At 45.7% G+C, this 21,918-nt stretch overlaps 1 protein-coding gene across 1 annotated transcript in view; it reads left to right on the forward strand.

Moving 5' to 3' along the window:
- FAM174B (family with sequence similarity 174, member B) overlaps positions 1-21,918 on the forward strand; it is a gene marked incomplete at its 5' end in the record, with an annotated part of 37,017 nt that continues 15,099 nt past the window's right edge. The window contains one exon of the mRNA XM_011958231.1: positions 1-191. Coding sequence (XP_011813621.1) covers positions 1-191 — 191 coding nt within the window. The remainder of the gene's footprint in view (positions 192-21,918) is intronic.

Below are 21,918 nucleotides of genomic sequence, written 5' to 3' on the forward strand. Positions count from 1 at the left end.
GGGCCCGGGAACACCACCCGGATTGGGTCTGGGGCGGCGGGCGGCAGCGGCAGCTCCAACAGCAGCGGCGACGCCTTGGTGACCCGCATTTCCACCCTCCTCCGCGACCTACCCACCCTCAAGGCGGCCGTGATCGTGGCGTTCGCCTTCACCACCCTCCTCATCGCCTGCCTGCTGCTGCGAGTCTTCAGGTGGGCCTCCCGCCCTCTTCCTTCCCCCGCCGTCCGACAGGGAGGCATCGCCAACCCGCTGTGGCCGCGCACCCGCCTCACCTGCACGCACAGGTGCCCTGGTGCGTCCCAGCCAGACCTGTGCCTACTGCCCTGCCCGGGAGGGTGGGTGGGGGGCCGGGGTGTGCTCGTCTGGATTTTCCTGGTACACGTTTTAGGAATTTTCTTTCCTCTCTTTAACTATATATATAAAATAAATATTTGGTTCCATTTGTTGGCTTTCTGCTAATGCTGAACACTAACAATAGTGCTCCGAATTCTGACAGCTTTTTCCATAATTTATTTTTATAATCATTTCACAGATGAGGAAAACATTTTCAGAGAGGCAAAATGGCTTATCTAAGTAAACTCAGTGGTGGAGGTAGAATATGAACCCGGACCTGTGTAACTTTAATCTCGCTACTCCTTCTCCCTTCTACCATCTGCAGCTCCCTCACGCCGCGCCTACCCTTTCTTTCTCTTTCTTCTTTCTTCTTCTCCTTCTCCTTCTCCTTTCTTCTTCTTCTTTTTTTGCTACTGAAAGCAGCAGTTTCTAGCGTGGGGGGTGGGAGAATTGCCTCCAGGATTACACTGGAGGGGTGTTTTGCACCAGGGGTTGGAGCTGGGCTTCAGGATTCTTGGTGACCCTTGGTGGCCTCCCTTACTTTCTGTTGGTGGGGTACGCAGACGACTTTCCTAGGCTCCTGCCTAAGTTGCATTAGATGAACATTCACAGGGGCACGAGGGATATTGGAGAGCCTTTTGTAGGTTGCTCACGTTCAGGGATAAAATGTTTGGTAAATTAGGAAGGATGTCCCAGGTCCTTGATCCCTGTCCATCCTGGTGGACAGGGGTAAGAGGAATGCAAGGACATTTCCTTTAATGCCTGGGAAATCCTGTTTTTGCAGGAAATGAACCAAACCTGTCCTGTTACTGAGGCCCGCCCGCCTGGAAGTCTGGGTGTGTGTGTCAGCTGTTCAATGCTGCCTCCCTCTGCTTCCAAGCCTACACACTGTGCTTTGGTGTTTGATCAGCTGTGGAAGTTGGGCTTCAGGGCTTGCTCTCCTGGGAAGCATTTTCAGTGCAGGAGCAGAAACCACACCAGGAAAGGGCAGAGTTGGGAGCTGTCTATGTATTGAGCTTTGCTGTCAGTTGTGTGTGACTTTGGGTCCAGGTGTTTCCTTCTATGTAGAATTAGATGCCAGTGGTCTGAGAAAATGGAGAAAGGGGAAGTACGGTCCCACGCTCACCCCACCATTCCCTGCCTTGTCTCAGGCCACATCGTTCCTCACTCTGCTGGTCTCCTTGATGTACTCTGGGTTGAAATACTCCTGTCTTCTTCCCACTCTACCCCCTGGCCTCAATCCTCTATTTACAAACTCTAGCAGCTCCCTGTGGCACCTACCTAGGTATGACAATACCTGGATGTGGCATTTGGGGCCCTTGCAAGCTGGCCCCAGTCCACAATGCAGACATCAACTAGCGCTTCTGAGCCTAGTCCCTTGTCACTTGCTCCTTATGCTCTGTGGTTTCCCACTTCTAGCCTAACTATATTCTACAAGTGCATGCAGCCACCAAGGCCCAGCTCCCATCCTCCTTCCTCTGTATAGTTTTCCCGGACATTTGAATGAGGTCACTATTTTCTGACCTCTTCATCCCTAATCTGTGCATCCTTCAGTCCAACCGTGCCATACTGGCTTCTGCACTCAGCAGAGAACCCTGGAGGTTGGGAAGTCCAGTTCATCTTTGTGTCTCCATGCCTGATGCGGGCCTGCCATCCAGCAGAGGTGCCATTGTCATTTACGTACTTCCTGATTGTTCAGTTGGAGTGAAGGTTAATGCCTAGAGCAGCTCTGAGTCTGGAGGTTTGAAACATTTAGCTCAAAATAGGCCATGGAGTCCACAAGGCTGTGTATTTTTTTTAGAAGGTATTTGAACTATTTTGCTAGTCTGCTGTTTATTACTCAGGAGTAGGGGAGAAAAGAAGGCAGCATGCACCCAGATGTGAGGGGTGTGAACCTCATGTTGGAGTGGGTAAGCCAGCACTCTGGCCTGGAAGAGATGGATCTTTAGTGGCTTGGGTGTGGAGTGTTGAAAGAAGTTTACGACTTCATAGGAGAAGCTGGTTATGGACATGATCTGTGTCTTCCCAGGAAGGCAATCTTATTAGGGTGAGTTTTCAGGTGGACAGCTGCCACCCCGGATTCTGATCTAGAGGGGACTTTGTAACATTTTACAGCTTGGAAGGGCCCTGATGTTGCACAGTGCCCATGTGTTTCTTTGCAGATGAGAAAGTTGTATCCCAGGAAGTGGAATAGGTCATTGCTAGATTCTAGAACACTCTGCAAGTCTGTGTAGCCAAGGCAAGGCCAGCACCTCATCTGTGCTATTCGATCAGTACTGTGGCCTTTCCCTTGTCCCAAGCTCCCCTGTAACCTTGGTTAGTCAGTTCACCAAATGCCTGCTGTGCTAGCTGGGGGCCCTCCTTCCTTTCTCCCTCTGCAACTCCTTAGCATGCAGGCACTGAGTCCTGGAAATTCCACCACCTGAGTCTCCTAGAGACTGTCTCACCTCTGCCCACACCAACTTCCCTGGTGAAGCTTCTCCACCTGCCACTGTTTCTACCTTGTCAGTCCTGAATTGCAATAATATCTCTTCAGCTGGGGTTCCTGCCTCCAACCTTGTCCTTCTCCAGTCCATCCTCTCTCGTCTGCAGGAATGCCTGTCTCATCCTTCTTCCACCCCTCCCTGCCAATTCTCCCTGCATACAAACTGCATAATGTGTGGGCAAGGCTGACTCTTTAGACCAGGGTGCTGCTTCCCTCTTGAGCCCCCATCTCGGCTCTGCTCAGTGCGCCTCCTGCTTTGCTGGACTTCCGGGGGTTCTCCGGAGGCATTGCGTGGCCTGAGCATCTTGTCCCACTCTAACCCTCTGCCTGGAGTCCCCTCTGTCACTAAGACTGTATGGTCAGTTCGGTGCTGTTTGACCTCATTGCCATTGCCTCCTCTGAGAAGCCTCCGCAGCTAGGGCCCCTCTGTGCTTCCAAAGCACACTCGATTTTTGAATTGCATCTCTTCAGAGTCAAGTGTCACTGAACTTCTTCTGAGCAGGACTAGGCATTAATCTTCTGTGTTTCCCTAATACCTAGTGTGGTTCCAGGCACAAGCTGGCATTTAATAAAGATATTTTTAGCAAAAGAATGTTGAGCTCTCAAGGATTTTACATTGCTGATGTCTCTCAAAATGTGCCAGACTAGCTGCATGATTGATGCTGGATACCTGTGAGGTAGGAATTTGTACGGTGTAGATAAAAGGGAGTGTAGTAAGTATGATTGGTTATAAAATGGCAGTCCTAGCCTATTTGTCTGTTTTTGTTGAAGGAGTCACCTTACCAGACAACAGAAAAAATTTGGATCCAAGGAAATTAGAAGCAAAGAATATGTATTTTAATGAAAAAGATGTATACTTTTAATCAAGTGATTCCATTCTTAAAGTATGTACATTTTCCACTGCACTGTATATTCTTTGCTTCTAATGTTAATGATTAGAAGAGAAAGCCAAGATGCAACTGCAATGATATTCAGAGAAGTTCTGTTTGACAGTGAAAAGGTTTAAATAATCTAAGTATCCAACAATGGGGCATTGGTTAAGCATATTATGGTAATCTTTATGGCAGAATATTATGTAGCTGTTAAAAATGATGACATTGAGATAATACTTGCTATATATTTTTGAGTGTGAAACAGGTCACAAAGTGACATGTATAGTATCAGCTCATTTAAATAAATTATAAACATGTATAGATGAATGTGCAAATAAATCTGTGTGATTGTGGATGATTATAATTTTTTTATTATTCATGATACGTTTCTGCATAGTTTGAATTCTTTTACAATCCAGAAGCATGTAGTTATGATGCGTGTATGCTGAGTATCCCTATGTGTATACTCACCTCCTGGCTGCATTCTTGGATGTGTCTTTCTAAGGACCAGTATGAGAGCATCTGGGGTGTACACCTGGGAATGGGGCTTCTGGATCCTGGGGTGCTCATTCTCGATTTCCTTGAGTAGACACCAGTGTAGGTTTCCATCTACAGAGCCTGAGGGTTCTCAGATTCTCACATCATATCCAACACTTAATATTGTCTGACTTTCTAATGCTTTCCAATCTGATGGGTATAATTTGGTATTAATTGTTTCGTTTTGTATTTCTTCATTTTCTACCAAAGTTGAGCTTCTGTCTCTTCCAAATGTTCTCCTTAATCAATCTGATTTCCCCATCTATAGAATCATGTCCACCTTTTAAAATGTATTTCATCATTAAGGCAAACCGTTTTTAGACAGGAGACAAAATCAGAAGGAGGGAAAGCTGGTTGGAGACTGAGGGCCCTCTGCCAGGTACCTTCGCATGTGTGAGAGCAGTCCTGTAGGCACCTGGTGTGGTGGACCCCCTGGGTCTGCTACTTGGCAGGTTTATGGGAGCTGAAAGGGAATCAGCAAAGAGGCCGTCTCTAGGAAGTAGAAAGCTGTGTTTCTCCTGATTTTTTGATATTGGGAAACATCTGGTGATGTTGCATGGATTCAGGACAACACACATAAGCCAAGGACTGCTGGTATCAGTACCTTTTGGCACCTACATTCACTCAGAACACTTTATTGTCTGAGTTCTGGAAGGAATCTGACTTTATGCTCTGGTGTCTCATGAGCAGAGTGGGGGCAAATCAGGAAAACCCTGCCACCTTGAAACCACAATGTTCCTTTCATCCTGGGGATCCTTTCCCAGTCTTGGAGAGTCTTCCATCTCCACAATGCAGGCTCCACTTCTCCCAGATCTCTGTTGGCTGCATGCCCAGCCACTTCTTATTTCAAAATCTCTGTAAAATCCTCTTATCTGAAAGGAGGGTTCTTTTTGGTGCTTCCCGAGGGATTGGGAGGTTGAATTCTAAACGGTCTGACATTGCCCAGCTGTCAGTGGAAAAGGTGCATACTGCCATGCCCTGAAGACATTGGAACCACAGATGCTTAGTTAATTTTACTAAGCCTGGTCTTTGAAAAGGACGAGAACTGTCCTACGTATCTTGTATTTCCTAAATTTTTTGTTGTGTGTGTATTTACATTTGTAATAACAACAGTTATTTAAAAGAAAATATAAAAGCTTAATACTTTTAGCATTTAGGGAAAGTTACCATTAAAAATTTTTTTTTGTCATTGCTTATTACTTAACAGTATATCAATGTTATTTTAATAAATTGGAATTTTGGGTGGAGCCATGGTTAGAAGGTCCAGCCCCATTTTCAGATTTGAGAAAGGATGTGGGACTTGTTTAGCATCAGCCAGTCATTTCTCATTGCTTGCCCAAGGCTTTGAATTGAAGGAAAAAAACTATAGAAGTGACAAATGTTCATCTTGTTTCATGTTTGATATTATATGCCACAGTGAAGAAGTGTTAAGCAAATTGGATACAGCCAAAATCCAGATTCTTTAAATAAGAGAGTAGAGAGCAAGCCCTTGATTCAATTCTCCAAAACATCATGGTATAGGGAGAGAACAAGATCGCTCAAATGGTTCTAAACTGGGGAGGATTTTGCCCCCTGGTGTTATTTGGTCATATCTGGAGACGTTTTTGGTTGTCAGGGTGGGGAGCGGCTGTAGGGATAGGGAGAATTTACTACTGGCATCTAATGGGTAGAGGCCAAGATGCTGCTAAACATACTACAGTACACAGAACAGCACCTCCACCCCCACCCAAAGAATTATCCAGCCCCGAATTTCAAGGGTGCCAGGGTTGAGAGATGCTGAGAATCTCAGCTTCAAGGCCTGCTGGTTGTCTGATATGGGCAGTTTATTGAACCTTTCTGGGCGCCATTTCTCATCATTAATTAGAGTACATGCTTCCAAGGGCTATTGGATGTTTAGAATGAGAGTGTGTCAACTAAGTCTCTGGCTCTCCTTTAAGCAGCCAAGTGTCCTGTTGAATTGAAAAATGCGATTCTGAAAACAGATGTAATTTACACCCACCCTTTTGGTCTTGTTTCTGTCCATAAATGAGGATGCAGCCATATGACCACAATTATCAGGCAGGTGCATCTGTTTCTGAGGCTCTTTCAAATGAAATTGCTGACTCTTTCGCCTAAGTGAGCCTCCTTGACTACTCAATTCCCTGATAAAGGAGCTGCCTCATGGCTGCCCCCATTAACAGGCCTGTGAGGACCTGGCACCTGACGTGGATTCCTTCTATCAAATTGGAAAGGGAAGAAAATCCCTCTTTAATTTAAGCCTGAGCCTTCTGACTTATTTGGCATTACCCATAGACTTTCATGACCATGTAGGCTTTGCGTATGGGTGTCTTTGCAAATGCAGGTTCTTCTTGAGACACCAGGCACATCTAGGGGTAAGCAGTGGGGATTAGGGGAACTCCAATGTCAGTATCTGTAGAGCATCCTGTAGGGCGAGTGTCAAGAGAGGGAAATGCCCCTGGATTTAAGCAAAGAAGGCTTCATGGGTTGTGTTAGTACTTTAGTTTTATGGCTGAGGTTTTGGGTCTAACCATTTGTTAAGGGAAATCCTGGAACCGTGAATTTAACATCATATTATTATGGTTTCACTTAAAAAATAAATTATAATTAATCTAAGGGCAATCTGCCAGGAATCTAGACTTGCTATTTATTTTCCTGAGAGTGCAGGGAGGAGGAAACTCTTTCTCATGGGCAGGTGTGGCACAGAGGAGGGGCCATGGCAAAGTGCTTGGGCAGGGCTCTTGCAGACCTGGCAGAGCCCTTCCAGACCCCTGCCTCTCAGGTAGGGGTTTCTTTGCATTCAGAGCTCCTTCTACCTACTGCTCTACACTCATTGTATAGATGAGAAAACTGAGGCCCAGAGTGGGGAGGGTTGCTTGAGGTCACTGAGTGAGTTTGTAGGAAAAATAGGACTTAAGTCTAGGGGCTTAGATGCTCAGCTTGGCCCTTTCTGGGCCTCCAAGATGTGGTAGGCTGAGTTTGGCCCTGTCCAGCCAGGTCTCCCCAACACTGAACCCAGCACCTAGGAGAAAACATGGCTGAGTAGACAGTGTTCTTCCCAGGGTGTTTAATTAGCACCCACTGTGAACATAGGGGTACCATGGGACACATCAGAGGTCAAGGACCATCCAGCTCAATCTAGGGGATAGGATAATGCCCTTTGTTGACAAAAAACCCAAACTCTATATGAGTGACCGTATTGGCTTGGGGAACAATATCAAGAGGTCCTGAGAACGTGGGCTTGAGGTGATCAGGTTTCAGCCTGGTTTTATACATTTTAGGGAGATAGAAGTTACAGGCAAAGACATGAATCAATATATGGACGGTTTACTTTGGTTCAGCCTGGAAAGGTAGGGCATCTTGAAGTGGGGCCTATAAGCCTATAGGCCATAGGCAGATTCAAAGAGGTTTTGATTGGCAGTTGGTTGAAAGTTAAGCTTTGTCTAAAGACTTGAAGTCAATAGAAAGAAATGCTTGAGTTCAGATAAGGGGGGTTGTGGAGACCAAGGTTCTTGTTATGTAGATGAAGCCTCTAGGTAGCAGGCTTCAGAGAGAATAGATGGTAAATGTCTCTTTTCAGACCTTAAAAGGTGTCATATTTTTAGTTAATCTCTCCTAGATCCACCAAAGGCCTAGCTGCATTAATGAAGATTCTCTACAGATGCAAAAATTTCCCCATAAAAGATGGCTTTGCAGGGCCATTTCAAACTATGTCACAGATATTTTTGGATAAAATTTCATTTCCTTCAGGGCCTGCTATCTGTCATGTGATGCTATACAGAATCAGGTTGGAATTTGGTATCTTATTGCCACAAAGAGCCTTGTTTTGCCAGTCTTATGATCTCTATTTCATTATTGATGCTGGTCATTTGTGCCTAAACTCCAAAAGGGAGGGGTATAATGCAGCATGTCTGACCTTCCTTCTTGTCTAGGCCTGGAATTTAGTTTTTCAGGTTTGAACAGCCAGGTCTGTTCAACTGGCTGGGGGGCTTAGAATTTTATTTTTGACTTATGCCTTAAATGATTCTACTTGGCAGATAAGGAGTCATCCAGTCCCACAGGGGAGCCATGTATTAAAAGCAGTGCTAGGTAAACTGAGAAAGGATGGGTACAGTGGCTTTGGTCAGGGACCAGAATGGTCTGGGAAGGCATGGTGGGGGAGGAGGACTATTAGCACTTGGCAGGATGGGAGGAAGAAGAGGTTCTTCCAGGACCAGATGGGTGAAGCAAGCTTTGCCGAGGGTAGGGTTTGTGAAAAATGATCACTTGGAAATATGTGATGATGATGACAATAATGGCAACTAATATTTATTAAGCCCTTACTGTGTAATGGACTCTGTAATTTTATATGTTTTCCTCGTGCCTATGAGTGGTGCATAGGTCAGTCCTGTCAACAAAAAGAGTCAAGCTCTGTAAAATATTTAAAGAGATTTATTCTGAGCCAAATATGAGTGGCCACTGGCCCATGACTCAGCCCTCAGGAGATCCTGAGAATATGTGCCCAAGGTGGTTGGGGTACAGCTTAGTTTTATACATATTAGGGAGACATGAGACATCAAATACACGTAAGATGTACATTGGTTTGGTCCAGAAAAGGCAGGACAACTGGAAGTGGGGACGGCTTCCAAGCCATAGGTGGATTCAAAGATTTTCTGATTGACAATTGGTTGGAAGAGTTAAGTTATTGTCTAAAGACTTAGAAATGTCTGGGTTAAGATAAGTGGTTGTGGAGACCAAGATTTTATTATGCAGGTGAAGCCTCCAGGTAGCAGGTTTTGGAGAAAATAGATTATAAATGTTTCTTGTCAGACTTAAAGGATCTATCAATAATTCCAAAGGGGAGGAGGGTAGAATCAGGTATGTCCAGCCCCCTACCCTTCCCATCATGGCCAGAATTAGTTTTTCAGGTTAGCTTTGGCACTGCTGAGATTCAGTATAACCTAGCTACTTCCTCTCCCTTTGCCATCAGTAGCCTTCCTGAGAGGACGGGTTCATTGCCATCAGTAGCCTTCCTGAGAGGACGGTTTCATTCAGGTGGTCAGGGGGCTTAGAATTTTAATTTTGGTTTATCATCCCCATTTCACAGATGAGAAAACCAAGGCTCAAGTGGTGAAGTGTCTTGCCCGAGGATGAGCAGCTAGGGGAGGGGAGGAGTCTGGCTCACCCTTCCCATTGCAGCTGGATTTTGGAAGTCAATTCTAGCTGGAGGATTTGGGGATTTGTAGTGGGTGAGAGGAGCAAATGGAGGATTTGAACACAGGAGTGAAGTAATCACAGGGCTTCTGTAGAAATGTTGGTCCAGATTAGACTGTACCAAGGATTTACCAAGAATGCATGAATAGTTACGTGGCTGGTGTGGGGGGTGCAGGATGGCTGAGGAGACCTGTGGAAGGTGCTGGAAGGACCATGTGGGAGGACTGGAGGCCTGAGTGGATGAAGAGGAGAAAGAGGAACGTGTTAGACTGTCCTAAAGGGCCCAGAGAAGAGGGGCATTGTGAAGGACGTGGCCAGAAAGGGAAGGGTGTAGGTTTGGTGAGGAAGAAGAGGACTCACAGGTGAAACTTACTCATGAAAACTCCAGCCATGCAACTGGGTCTTGGGGCTGGATGGAGGGGGCACTGGGAGCATCTGCCTAGAAGGAGTGGGTGGTGAGGACTGACATTCCCACGCCTCCCCTACCTAGGCTGCAGGGATAAGTGGTACTGAAAGGGCCCCTTATGACATGTGTCCCAAAGTACTGTGACCTCAGAGTTTCCAGGTGGTGGTCAGGTCCCCTGGGTCCACCAAGGGCCCCTCTGAGTCATCTTGTCACTGTCCTTGACTCCATGGAGCTGCCCCTAGAGGCTACCTTCTCTGCTTTAAACCTCACTTCCCTCCCCTGGCACCTTATATAAAAGCAAAGCAGAACCAACCCTTTGCAAACACACCCGAGAGCTGGAGGAACAGGTCTTGGGGCATTTGCTGTTGCCAGATTTAATGCGTACTGCTTTTGTCTTGGAAGAGTAAGCATTGGATCTGTCTCTCAGGGACTGAGAGAGGAAAAGAGAAACAAGGTGGGGAGCAGATGGAGGGTAAACACTTTACTGTAATGAAGAAAACCTGAAGACTTGTCATTGAGCTCTTCAGGCTTGTCTGGACCATGCTGGATGATCCTCTATGAAGCATAAGCCCCCAGGGGCACAATCTGTGCAGTGCGCTGCATGCCCATCCTGGGGTCAATCAACAGTGCTAACACTTGGTTAACTAACCCCAATGGGATGGTACCCAGGAGGGAGAGGAAACAGCTAGGTTATATAAATAAAGGTCAACACTCCTTAGTCATGGTTGAACTGTTGGTGAACAGAGATGAGGAAGGATTTGGTGGAACATGCATATCATTACATCTCTCTGGTCTCATGATTTTGAGCCAAATTACTAAATATCACTCATGCTTGGCACATAGGACCTAATGAACCATGGTCAGGGAACCAAGTCAGAGATGGTAAACTGATGGCCTGGGGCCGAAAAATCTGGCCCACAGACATTTGTTTTGTTTTTTGGTCTGCATGGTGTTTTAAAAACTAAGATAGTTGAGAACACTTACAAGTTAGGAGCCTTTATATAAAAATCTAGATTTCTTGCTGCTTTTGACAGAAGGGGATACGTGGAAGTGCAAGACCTCTGTTCCAGGGGCAGCCGGACAGGAACTGGGTGGCTGCCACTCCACCTAGGCTGGGCAGGGTCTCGCTATTTGTGCCTTTTTGACTTGAAGACAGAGCATTGTCCACCACTTGTCACTGTTGTTTGTTCCCTTGTTTAGGTCTCAGCAATCCTGCTGCTCTGGTTTCTTTTGTCTACAAGGCCTTGGGGCATTTGAGTTATTGACCTGGTATGTTGAGCCATGGTGCTTGACTGGGTGCTGGGTGCTGGGTGCTGGAACAGAGGGGCTACAGTGTGGTGGGAGGGGGTGCCCCAGGACAGGGGTGAGGTGAGGGTGCATCCAAGGTCTCCCCAGCCTCTGTGTTGGGGAGGGATCTGCCGGAGCTGGATTGTGTTGGAGCTTGGCTGCTGGAGATCTGGAGGCTCTTGCTGCACTATAGGAAAATACTTTTGCCTCGTGTGACTTATTGTTTGTCTGAAGTGGCCCATCTGCAGTGGAATAAGATGAGATTTCTATCACACTGGTGTTTGCCTCTCAGTGGCTTGTCAAAAATGCTCTAGGTGGAAGGTGTCGGGTGGCACTCAGAGGGCTGTGCCCAGGGCAGAAAGGGAGGTAGGCTGGTTATTGGGAATGTATTTTGGTGGCAGGCCATGGTGGCAAGACCCTGGCTAGCCTGTTGATTGTCCAGGGGACTCCAACACCTGCTTCCTTAGAGGGTGGGGCAGAGGCTAGGGCTGAAGAGTGGGTTCTGAGTCATGTTCTTCATTTCTTCAAGTGTAGCTGGTTTTCTAAGGGAAGCTCTGTTACTTCTTGTGTCCTGAGGAGGAGGTACAGCGTAGAGCTCAGAGGGTAAAAGTGAGGCAGGTCTGTGTCCTCAGAGCATCAGAGCGACCGCCTGGCTCAGCCAGTCCTCCTGTCTACACTGGCAGCACCTATGTGCTTCAGTCTTCCTCTCCCACGATCCATTTTCATTTTCTTGATTGCTTTTTCCAAATGTCAGAGTTCACATTTGCTGTTTGTTGACAAGTAATATAGTTTTGGCAGAATGCTGGTCCTTGGGCTACAGAACTACTTCAGTGGGCTTAAAAATGGAAACAGCCAAGGTGGAGGAAAGGTTTGAGTCACTGAGTTTGGGTTCTGAAGTCACCAGTAGAGCCGGGTAAAGCCACACGGAGGTGGCCATGGGTGGGCTCTGGGGAAAGGGTCGCCTGCCAGAGGGGCAGCTGACATTGACTTAGTCCATTTCAAATTTATTTTAATCATTTATATTGAATTTTATTTATTTACTGGTTTTAAAATAGGTCATATGTTCACATGGTTCAAAATTCACAAAGAACAAAAGAGGATATAGCAAAAAGCATTCTACTCTTTAGCCACACAATTTTCTTCACTTTATGTTGTCAATTTCTTGTCAAATCTTTCCAGGGAGATTTTATAAATGTAGAAGCAAGTGAAAGTAATATATACATACATACACACACACACACACACACACACACACACACACACACACATTCCTTCCCTATTTCTTATAATGACTTTAGTGAGATATAACTTATACACCATATTCAGTCATTTAAAGTGTCCAACCCAGCCAGGCATGGTGGCTCATGCCTATAATCCTAGCACTTTGGGGGCCAAGATGGGAGGATTGCTTGATGCCAGGAGTTTGGACCAGCCTGGTCAACATAGCCAGACCCCATCTCCCTAAAAAAAATAAAGTGTCCAACTCAATGGTTTTTAGTATATTTGCAAAGTTGTGCATCTATCACTGAAATCAATTTTAGAATACATTCATCACTCCAGACTGAAACCGTGAATCCATAGTAGTTAATCCCTATGCATCTCTGAATTTTCTTTATGTGTATAGATTTCCCTATTCTGGTCTTTCATATACATGGGGCCATACAATGTGTGGTCTTTTGTGAATGGCTTCTTTTATTTAGTATAATGTTTTCAGGGTTCATCTATGTGTAGCATGTATCATTTCTTTTTATTGCCATATAGTATTCCGTCGAATGGGTATACCATCTTTTATTTACCCATCCATCAATAGATAGATATTGTACTAGCCTGTTCTCAGGGGCTGCTATAAAGAACTGCCTGAGACTGGGTAATTTAAGAAGGAAAGAGGTTTGATTGCCTCACAGTTCTACATGGCAGGGGAGGCCTCAGGAAACTTATAATCATGGCAGAAGGGGAAGCAAACATGTCCTCTCATGGCGGCAGGAGAGAGAAGTGTAGAGCGGAGTGGGGAAAATCCCCTTATAAAACCATCAAATCTCATGCGAACTCACTATCATGGGAACAGCATGGGGGAACCACCCCCATAATCTAATCACCTCCCACAAGGTCCCTCTCACAACACATGGGGATTATGGAAACTATAATTCAGGATGAGCTTTGGGTGGGGACACAGCCAAACCATATCAGATATTTAAGTTATTTCCTTTTTGGGGCTATTGTGAATAGTGCTGCTCTGAACAAGTGTATGAGTTTTTGTGTGGACATATATTTTGATGGCTCTTGGGAATATACCTAGGAGTGGAATTTCTGGGTCATGTGATAACTCCATGTTTAACCTTTTGACAAACTGCCAAATGGTTTTCCAAATTACTGTACTAGTTTACATCTCACTAGAAGTGTATAAGGGTTATGATTTCTTATATCCTCACCAACATTTGTTATTGTCTGTCTTTTTGCTTATAGCCATCCTAGGGGGTGTAAAGTGGTATCTTGTTGTGGTTTAATTTGCAATTCACTGATGGCTAGTGATGTTGACCTTGTTTGCATTTGTGTATTGTGCATTTGTAAATCTTCTTTCAAGAACTGTCTATTCAGTTCTTTTGCTCATTTTACATTGGGTTATTTGTCTTTTTATTATTGATGGGTAAGAGTTCTTTATATATTCTACATACAAATACTTTGATCAGATGTATAGTTTGCAAGTGATTCCTCCCATTCTATGGGGGTGTCTTTTCACTTTCTTGATTATATCTTTTGAAGCACAAAAGTTTTAAATTTTGATGAGTCCAATTTATGTAGTTTTTCCTTTGTTGCTTTTGCTTCTGGTGTCATATTTAATAAGCCATTGTCTAATCCAGTGTCACAAAGGTTTATGCTATTTTTTTCTTTTTTTTTTTTTTGAGACGGAGTCTGGCTCTGTCGCCCAGGCTGGAGTGCAGTGGCCGGATCTCAGCTCACTGCAAGCTCTGCCTCCCAGGTTTACACCATTCTCCTGCCTCAGCCTCCCGAGTAGCTGGGACTACAGGCGCCCGCCACCTCGCCCAGCTAGTTTTTTGTATTTTTTAGTGGAGACGGGGTTTCACTGTGTTAGCCAAGATGGTCTCGATCTCCTGACCTCGTGATCCGCCCATCTTGGCCTCCCAAAGTGCTGGGATTACAGGTTTGAGCCACTGCACCCGGCCTATGCTATTTTTTTCTATAAATTTAGCTCTTACATATAAGTCTTACATACTTTTATGGAAACTCCATTTTGAGGTAGTTTTTGTATATGGTGTGAGTTAATTTTTTTACATGATTTGTAGGGGTCCAACTTTATTCTTTTGCATGTGGATATCTTTTCTATCTCTTACACATACACTATGCTTGTCATCTTGCTTTATAAAAATATCTTGTGTGTCTGGATGGTTATTCCTTGTCAGGCTATAAAAAGCTCTTCATTCGTTTGTATAGGTGCTTAGTGTTCATTATATGGATGTAACATAATTTGTTTAATCAATCTCCTGTTAATGGACATGTAGGTGTCATTTCACACATGTGGAAACATACCTGTAGGACTATCGGGGGAAACCCCACCCCCGATATTCAAAGTGGGTTCTTTTCTATTTCCCTAAGCATCAGCTGGTCTGAGAAATAAAGGGAAAGAGTACAAAAGAGAGAGATTTTAAAGCTGGGTGTCTGGGGGAGACATCACATGTCAGCAGGTTCCGTGATGCTCCCTGAGCCATAAAACCAGCAAGTTTTTATTAGCGATTTTCAAAAGGGAAGGGAGTGTAAGAATAGGGTGTGGGTCACAGAGATCACATGCTTCGCAAGGTAATAAAATATCACAAAGCAAATGGAGGCCGGGTGAGATCACAGGACCACAGGATGACGGGGCAAAATTAAAATTGCTAATGAAGTTTTGGGCACGCATTGTCTTTGATAACATCTTATCAGGAGACAGGGTTGGAGAGCAGACAACCAGTCTGACCAAAATTTATTAGGTGGGAATTTCCTCGTCCTAATAAGCCTGGGAGTGCTATAGGAGACCGAGGCTTATTTCATCCCTTTGGCTTCGACCATAAAAGACAGCCACCCCCCAAAGTGGCCATTTCAGAGGCCTCCCCTCAGGGACGCATTCCGTTTCTCAGGGATGTCCCTTGCTGAGAAAAAGAATTCAGCGATATTTCTCCTATTTGCTTTTGAAAGAAGAGAAATATGGCTCTGTGCCACCCGGCTCACCAGCAGTTAGAGTTTAAGGTTATCTCCCTTGTTCCCCGAACATTGCTGTTGTCCTGTTCTTTTTTCAAGGTGCTCAGATTTCATATTGTTCAAACACACATGCTCTACAAACAATTTGTGTAGTTAACACAATCATCACAGGGTCCTGAGGCGACATACATCCTCCTCAGCTTACGAAGGTGATGGGATTAGGAGATTAAAGTAAAGACAGGCATAGGAAATCACAAGGGTGTTGATTGGGGAAGTGATAAGTGTCCATGAAATCTTCACAATTTATGTTTAGAGATTGCAGTAAAGACAGGCGTCAGAAATTATAAAAGTATTAATTTGGGGAACTAATAAATGTCCATGAAATCTTCACAATTTATGTTCTTCTGCCATGGCTTCAGCCGTCCCTCTGTTCAGGGTCCCTGACTTCCCGCCCTATAGGACAAATTCCTAGAAATGGAATTGCTGGTTAAGGGCTATATCTTTTGTAACTGATGGATATTGTCACACTGCTCTCTGTATGTGTTGTAACAATTTCCATGTCCACAAACAAGTAATGAGTGTTTCTCTACATCCTTGCCAACAGTGTGTTTTCAGACAGTTCTATTTTTGCTAAATTAATAGGTGAAAAACTGAATCTCTGTGAAGATCAAAATTACATTTCTCTTATTGAAAGTGAGATTGGACATTTTTTCATAGTTAAGAATGTGGAACCATTTGGGTTTGTGTGTATGTGTCTGTGTGTGTGTGAACTGCCTGTGTTATGTTCTTTACCAATTTTTCAATTAGATTATTTATCTTTTTTATTGGTTTGTAGGGACTATATATATATTAAGGAGATTAAATTTTAAAACATTTATAGTGAGTTAGCCAGGTGCCGTGGCTCATGCCTGTAATCCCAGCACTTTGGGAGGCTGAGGTGGGTGGATCACTTGAGGTCTGGAGTCAAAACCAGCCTGGACAACATGGTGAAACCCCATCTCTACTAAAAATACAAAACTTAGCTGAGTGTGATGGTGCGTGCCTGTAATCCCAGCTACTTGGGAGGCTGAGGCAGGAGAATCACTTTAACCTTGGAGGCAGAGGTTGCAGTGAGCCAAAATCGTGCCACTGTACTCCTGCCTGGGTAACAGAGTGACACTCTGTCTTAAAAAACCCACCAAAAACCAAAAAACAAAAACCAAAATTTGTAATGAGTTGGAAATAGTTCTCCCAGTATATCATTTACTTTGACTTTTGTTTGTTTGTTTGTTTGAGATGGAGTCTCACTCTGTCACCCAGGCTGGTGTGCAGTGGCACAGTCTCCACTCACTGCAACCTCTGCCTCCTGTGTTCAAGCAATTCTCTTGCCTCAGCCTCCAAAGTAGCTGGGATTACAGGCACCCACCACCATGCCCGGCTAATTTTTGTATTTTTAGTAGAGATGGGGTTTTACCGTGTTAGCTGGGCTGGTCTCGAACTCCTGACCTCAGGTGATCTGCCCACCTCGGCCTCCCAAAGTGCTGGGATTGCAAGTGTGAGCCACTGCTCCTGGCCTATTTGCCTTGACTTTAAGACATTTTTATGTGTTTACATTTATCATCCTTTTTAAAAAATGGATTTTGGAGTTCTCCCATGTTTTCTTCTAGTACTTTTATGGTTTTATTTTCTACATTTAAGTCTGATCCATCTAATCTATTCTGATATAAAGCATGAGATATGGGTGGTTATCAACAAAGTATTGAATGAATTACCTTTTTCTCACTCATTTGAAATGCCATCTTTATCCTATACTAGATTCCAGTGTGCATTTGGGTGTATTTCTGGACTTCCTATTCTGCTGTAGCATCTGATTGTTAATGTGGGAAGCCACTGTGTATTAATCTGTTCTTGCACTGCTATAAAGAAATACCTGAGACTGGGTAATTTATAAAGAAAAGAGTTTTAATTGTCTAATGGTTCTGCATGCTGTACAGGAAGCATGGCAGCTTCTGCTTCTGGGGAGGCCTCAGGAAGCTTCCAATCATGGTGGAAGGCAAAGGGGGAGTAGACACTCACATGGTGGGAGCAGGAGCAAGACAAAGAGCAAGGTGGGAGGTATCACCCACTTTTAAACCACCAGATCTCTCAGGCACTCACTCACTATCATAAGAACAACACAAAGAGAATGGTGCTAAATCATTAATGAAGGCCCACCCCCATGAACCAGTCACCTTCCACCAGGCCCCACTTCCAGCACTGGGGATTAGAGTTCAACATGAGATTTGGATGGGGACACAGTTTCAAACCATATCACACTGTGTTCAGTTATTGTAGTTTTACAGCAGGTTTTACTATCTAACTCCTTTACAGAATTTTCCTGGCTATTCCATTCTTGCTGCTTCTCCCATCCCCATGAATTTTGGAATCAGCTCATATAGATCCTCAGCAGAAATTCGTTGGTATCTTACTGCATTTCACTAAGCTTGCAGATTAATTTAGATGGCTTGAAATCTTCATGAGACTGAAACTTCCTAGTCAGAGGCACAGCGTGCCCTCCTTCTGTTGACAAAAGCTTGTTTTGGTTGCTTTTGGTCATCACAGGAGCTGGCTGGCAACCAAAAGAACTTGCAGGGGCACCTCTGGGTCCTGAGAAGTGTGTGTTGAGTGCTGAGTCATAGGGTTGGGGCACATCCAGAGGTCCGAGGTGAGTTCCTACCCTCTTGCTGGAGTGTGAAGGGCTCATGTTGTGGAGTGTGATGGACCTGGATTTGAGCCCTGCTTGCTTCTTGGGGCAGGTCACTCAGTGCCTTTTGGCCTTGGTTTCCTTGCTTTGATAATGGGAGCTCTCCTTGCCTCACTGGCTGGAGGCTGTGATGAGATCACATGTGCATTACCTGGCACTCAGGGTTGCCGTCTCACAGTGCCTGCTGGTACATCCACAGTGCTGTGGATGACGCAGGAGGGGCCCATGTGCCTGGAGGTCATGTGTAGATGGTGCCCAGTGGCAGGGATGTGCCTATGAAGAGGGGCTGCAGGATTCAGAAGAAGGAGAAAACCCAGCCTGGTTGGGATGTCCTGGAATGGCCTCAGGAGAAGTGAGAAAGCCTGTGGCCCCTTGGAGTAAGTAGAACAAGAGGTGTTAGAGGCTCTGTCATCAGAATCTGGACCACACCTGCTAGGAAGTAGAAATGGATGAAGAAATTCGAGTTCATGATGAGAGGCTTGCTCAGAAGCACACCAGCAAGGGAATTGCAGGGCTGAGCGCTGAACCTCAGTCTGCACTTTGAGTCGGTGGCTCTGACTGTCACACTCAAAACTGAATTGAGTCTAAAGGGTTTAGTCCTGTTTTGTTTTCTTTGTGGGGAAGGGCGAGGAAGGAAGGCCTCGCCCCCTGTGGCCTGCTGGGGGCTGGTGTCCTCCCTCGGCCTCCTTGTTTGTATAAGTGGGATGTATGAGCACTCACACGAAACCTGTTTCTGAGCAGCTGGTGAACAGTCCGTTGAGTAAACAAACCCTCTGGCTTCAGGATTATATTTCAGACTAAAGTAGTTTTGAACCTCTCCTCTCTCTTGTTAGAAATGAGTTTTGGTTTGGATGGAACGGTGCTTTATCTCTTCTAGAAATTATCTGGCCTTGCCTGTTCCTGTGAAGACAGTATGGACATTTATTTATTAATAAAATGACCACTTTACATCTCAACCAGGTTGAAGCCTCCTGGTTAATAACAGCCTGTCTCAGAAAAGAAAGATTCCCGCTGTGGAAGATGGGCCAGCAGTGTCTTTTCACTTTTTTATTTCCCAAAGTTCCTTTTTCGATGGGGAGTGCCAGCTGGGCTGCCCTCATAGGCTGCCGTCTCACTGGCCCCCAACACCACCCAGTACACAGCTGAGGGGACAGGCTCTGGACGTGGGGGCACCAGGCTGCAAACCCAAGTCTGATTGCAAATCTGGGCTCTTTCTAGAACCAGGCGCTTTGTCCTTGAGCTGCGTGTGTCTCTGGGTAAGATGAGGGTCCTGTTCCCACGGTTGGCCCACTGCCCGCAAAGGGACCCGGGGAACTTCAGCTTCATCACAGCCATGTAGTCTCTGCCTTCACCTCAGGCTCATGGCACTTCTGGGAGGCGCGGTCGCCGGAAGTTTGTCATCATTGAAAGCCTGCTCATAGGTAGCCCTAAGCAAAAAAATCACTCTGCTTCTGTGTGTATGGTTCATTGTTTCTATAAGGGGCAGAGTCCTGGGGCTTAAACAGGCTTGAGGATATAGGAAAATTATACTTACATGTGGAAGGCTAACTATTAAAATAATGGAAAAAGCCCCAAGAAGGTGTTGTGATTACAGTAGTGGTTTCCCTTCATGCAGTGCCTTCCCTGAGACCTCGAGGCAGTTAAGGTTTGCTAGGTTATGTGTGACAGAAAACCCGGCCCCAGCTGGCTTTGGTGAAAAAGAGAGTTTGTAGTTTTTAAGGAGAGCTGGCTTAGTAGTCAATTTAGGACTTGGTCTCTCTCGTTCCAATCTGCCCTCCACCATATTGCCTTTATTTTCTGTTTCTAGATGGTGGCATGATGGCTTATGTCATCTGGGCCTCAAGGCTAGTGGGAGGGGCACCCACCTCCCCTGTTCCAGCCTTCACAGCAGAGGGTCATTGGCTCAGGTTGGTCGTGCCTTCCCCTCCCCACTGCCCTGCTCCCCTGCCATTGCCATGGCCTGGGGATGGCAATACCTGGATTGGCTCAGGCTCCAGGCTCACGTCCACTCCTGGAACTGGCGGTGTGGCCAGGCCCATGTGGGAGGGGGCTTCACCCAGGGCACAGAGGATATAGATGCCAAAAGGAGGGAGGAAGTGGTTGTGGGCTGGCTGCAAACCAGCACACCTCCTGCGGGAGTCACAGTTTAGAAAGGGTTTATTAGAAGTGTGTCCAGATCAGTGTGGAATATGAAAATGTGAGCTGTGCAAAGTGACATGTTCCAGAAAGTGTGATGAGGGAGGGCAAAGAGTTTTCTAGTGCTGAAGTCAAGTGGCCGCGAAGTCTGGTGTCACGTGGAGTGGGGCTCTTGTATAAGTGAGTGGGAGTGACAGAGCAGGGCATGCCAGGGATGGCTCAAGGCGACCTATTGGGGAGGTCTGAGCTGGAGCACCCCCGGCCCTCTAAAGGGTCATGTGTGCTCACTATGCCCTGTGATTTTCCTGAGTTGCTTCCATAGTCTATACTCTCAAGCCCCATGCAGCCTATCTCCGCAGCACATTTCAGACCATGGGTAGTAGTGTGGCACTTTCACTCACCCATGTGGGAAGGAGGCCCCACTGCAAGTCTTCTGGTCGCTGGACTGCCTGCTTCAAACCCTGGCTCTGCCACTGATTAGCTACATGGCTATGGGTAAGTCGACTTCCCTGAGCCTCAGTCTCCTCAGTTGTAAGACAGGGATACCAGCAGCACGTGCCTTGCAGGGTGTTTTAGATGTTTTGCATTTGATCACAAATTTGAATTGCTTGGCTGGCACCCAGGAAAAATTCAACTTTTAGGGACTATTATTATTTTGAGTCAGGCTCTCACTCTGTCACCCAGGCTGGAGTGTGGTGGCGAGATCTCGACTTGCTGCAACCTCTGTCTACTGGGTTCAAGTGATTCTTCTGCCTCAGCCTCCCAAGTGGCAGGGACTACAGGCGTGAGCCACTGTGTCCAGCCTTATGGACTATTATTTAAAAAGACATGTTAAAGAATCTACACTTAGAGAAGAAGAGCCAGACTTGATTAGGTTTTTTAGGCTTCGAATGCACTTTATTTTCCCATTTTCTCACGTTCTCTCTCTCTGAGGCAGAACTGCACTGTTCTGTGAGCCCACTGTTCAGACAGGCTTGTGGATCTCAAGGTATGTGGAAAATGCTGATTGGCTCTGTTCCTAAATTTCCTGGCTTCTGACTGGTGCACAGTTAGTAAAGGAAGAGTTCTTTTAATTTGAGAAATGTGCTGGGCATGGTGGCTCATGCCTGTAATCCCAGCACTTTGGGAGGCCGAGGCCGCAGATCACCTGAGGTCAGGAGTTTCAGACCAGTTTGGCCTACATGGCGAAATCCCATCTCTACTAAAAATCCAAACATTAGCCGGGCATGGTGTCAGGTGCCTGTAATCCCAGCTGCTCCAGAGGCTGAGGCAGGGAGAATTGCTTGAACCTCGGAGGTGGAGATTGCAGTTAGCCAGGATTGTGCCACTGTACTCCAGCCTGCGCTACAGAGTGAGACTCTGTCTCAAAAAAAAAAAAAAAAAAGGTGTGAAGATTTCCCGCACCCCCACTCCCATTGCCCTGTCCCTGTACCCCCAACTCCATTTATACGCTGTGAGGTTTCCTGCCCACCATCCACAGAGACCCTTGTCAACACAGCCGGTGCACCTCAGCTGGGAACGTGTCTCAATGTCTTTAAACTTCTCAGAAGTCTCAGTTTTATCCCTATTAACACACCCAGCAGTGGAAACAGCAGAAATTGCTCTTCTTTTGTAAAGAGAGTTGTGTTTCAGAGAGTTGTTCGTTTGAAATGTAATTTCTTCAGCTCATTATGTCAAAACTGGCATTTGAAGCATACATGAGGACTCTTGCTAATAGCCTTTTGTATTTGGATTCTTCAGGGAAACAGAATCAATAGGG

The sequence above is a fragment of the Colobus angolensis genome, unplaced genomic scaffold (genome assembly GCF_000951035.1).
Source record: "Colobus angolensis palliatus isolate OR3802 unplaced genomic scaffold, Cang.pa_1.0 Scaffold112, whole genome shotgun sequence".
NCBI classification, from domain to species: Eukaryota; Metazoa; Chordata; class Mammalia; order Primates; family Cercopithecidae; genus Colobus; species Colobus angolensis.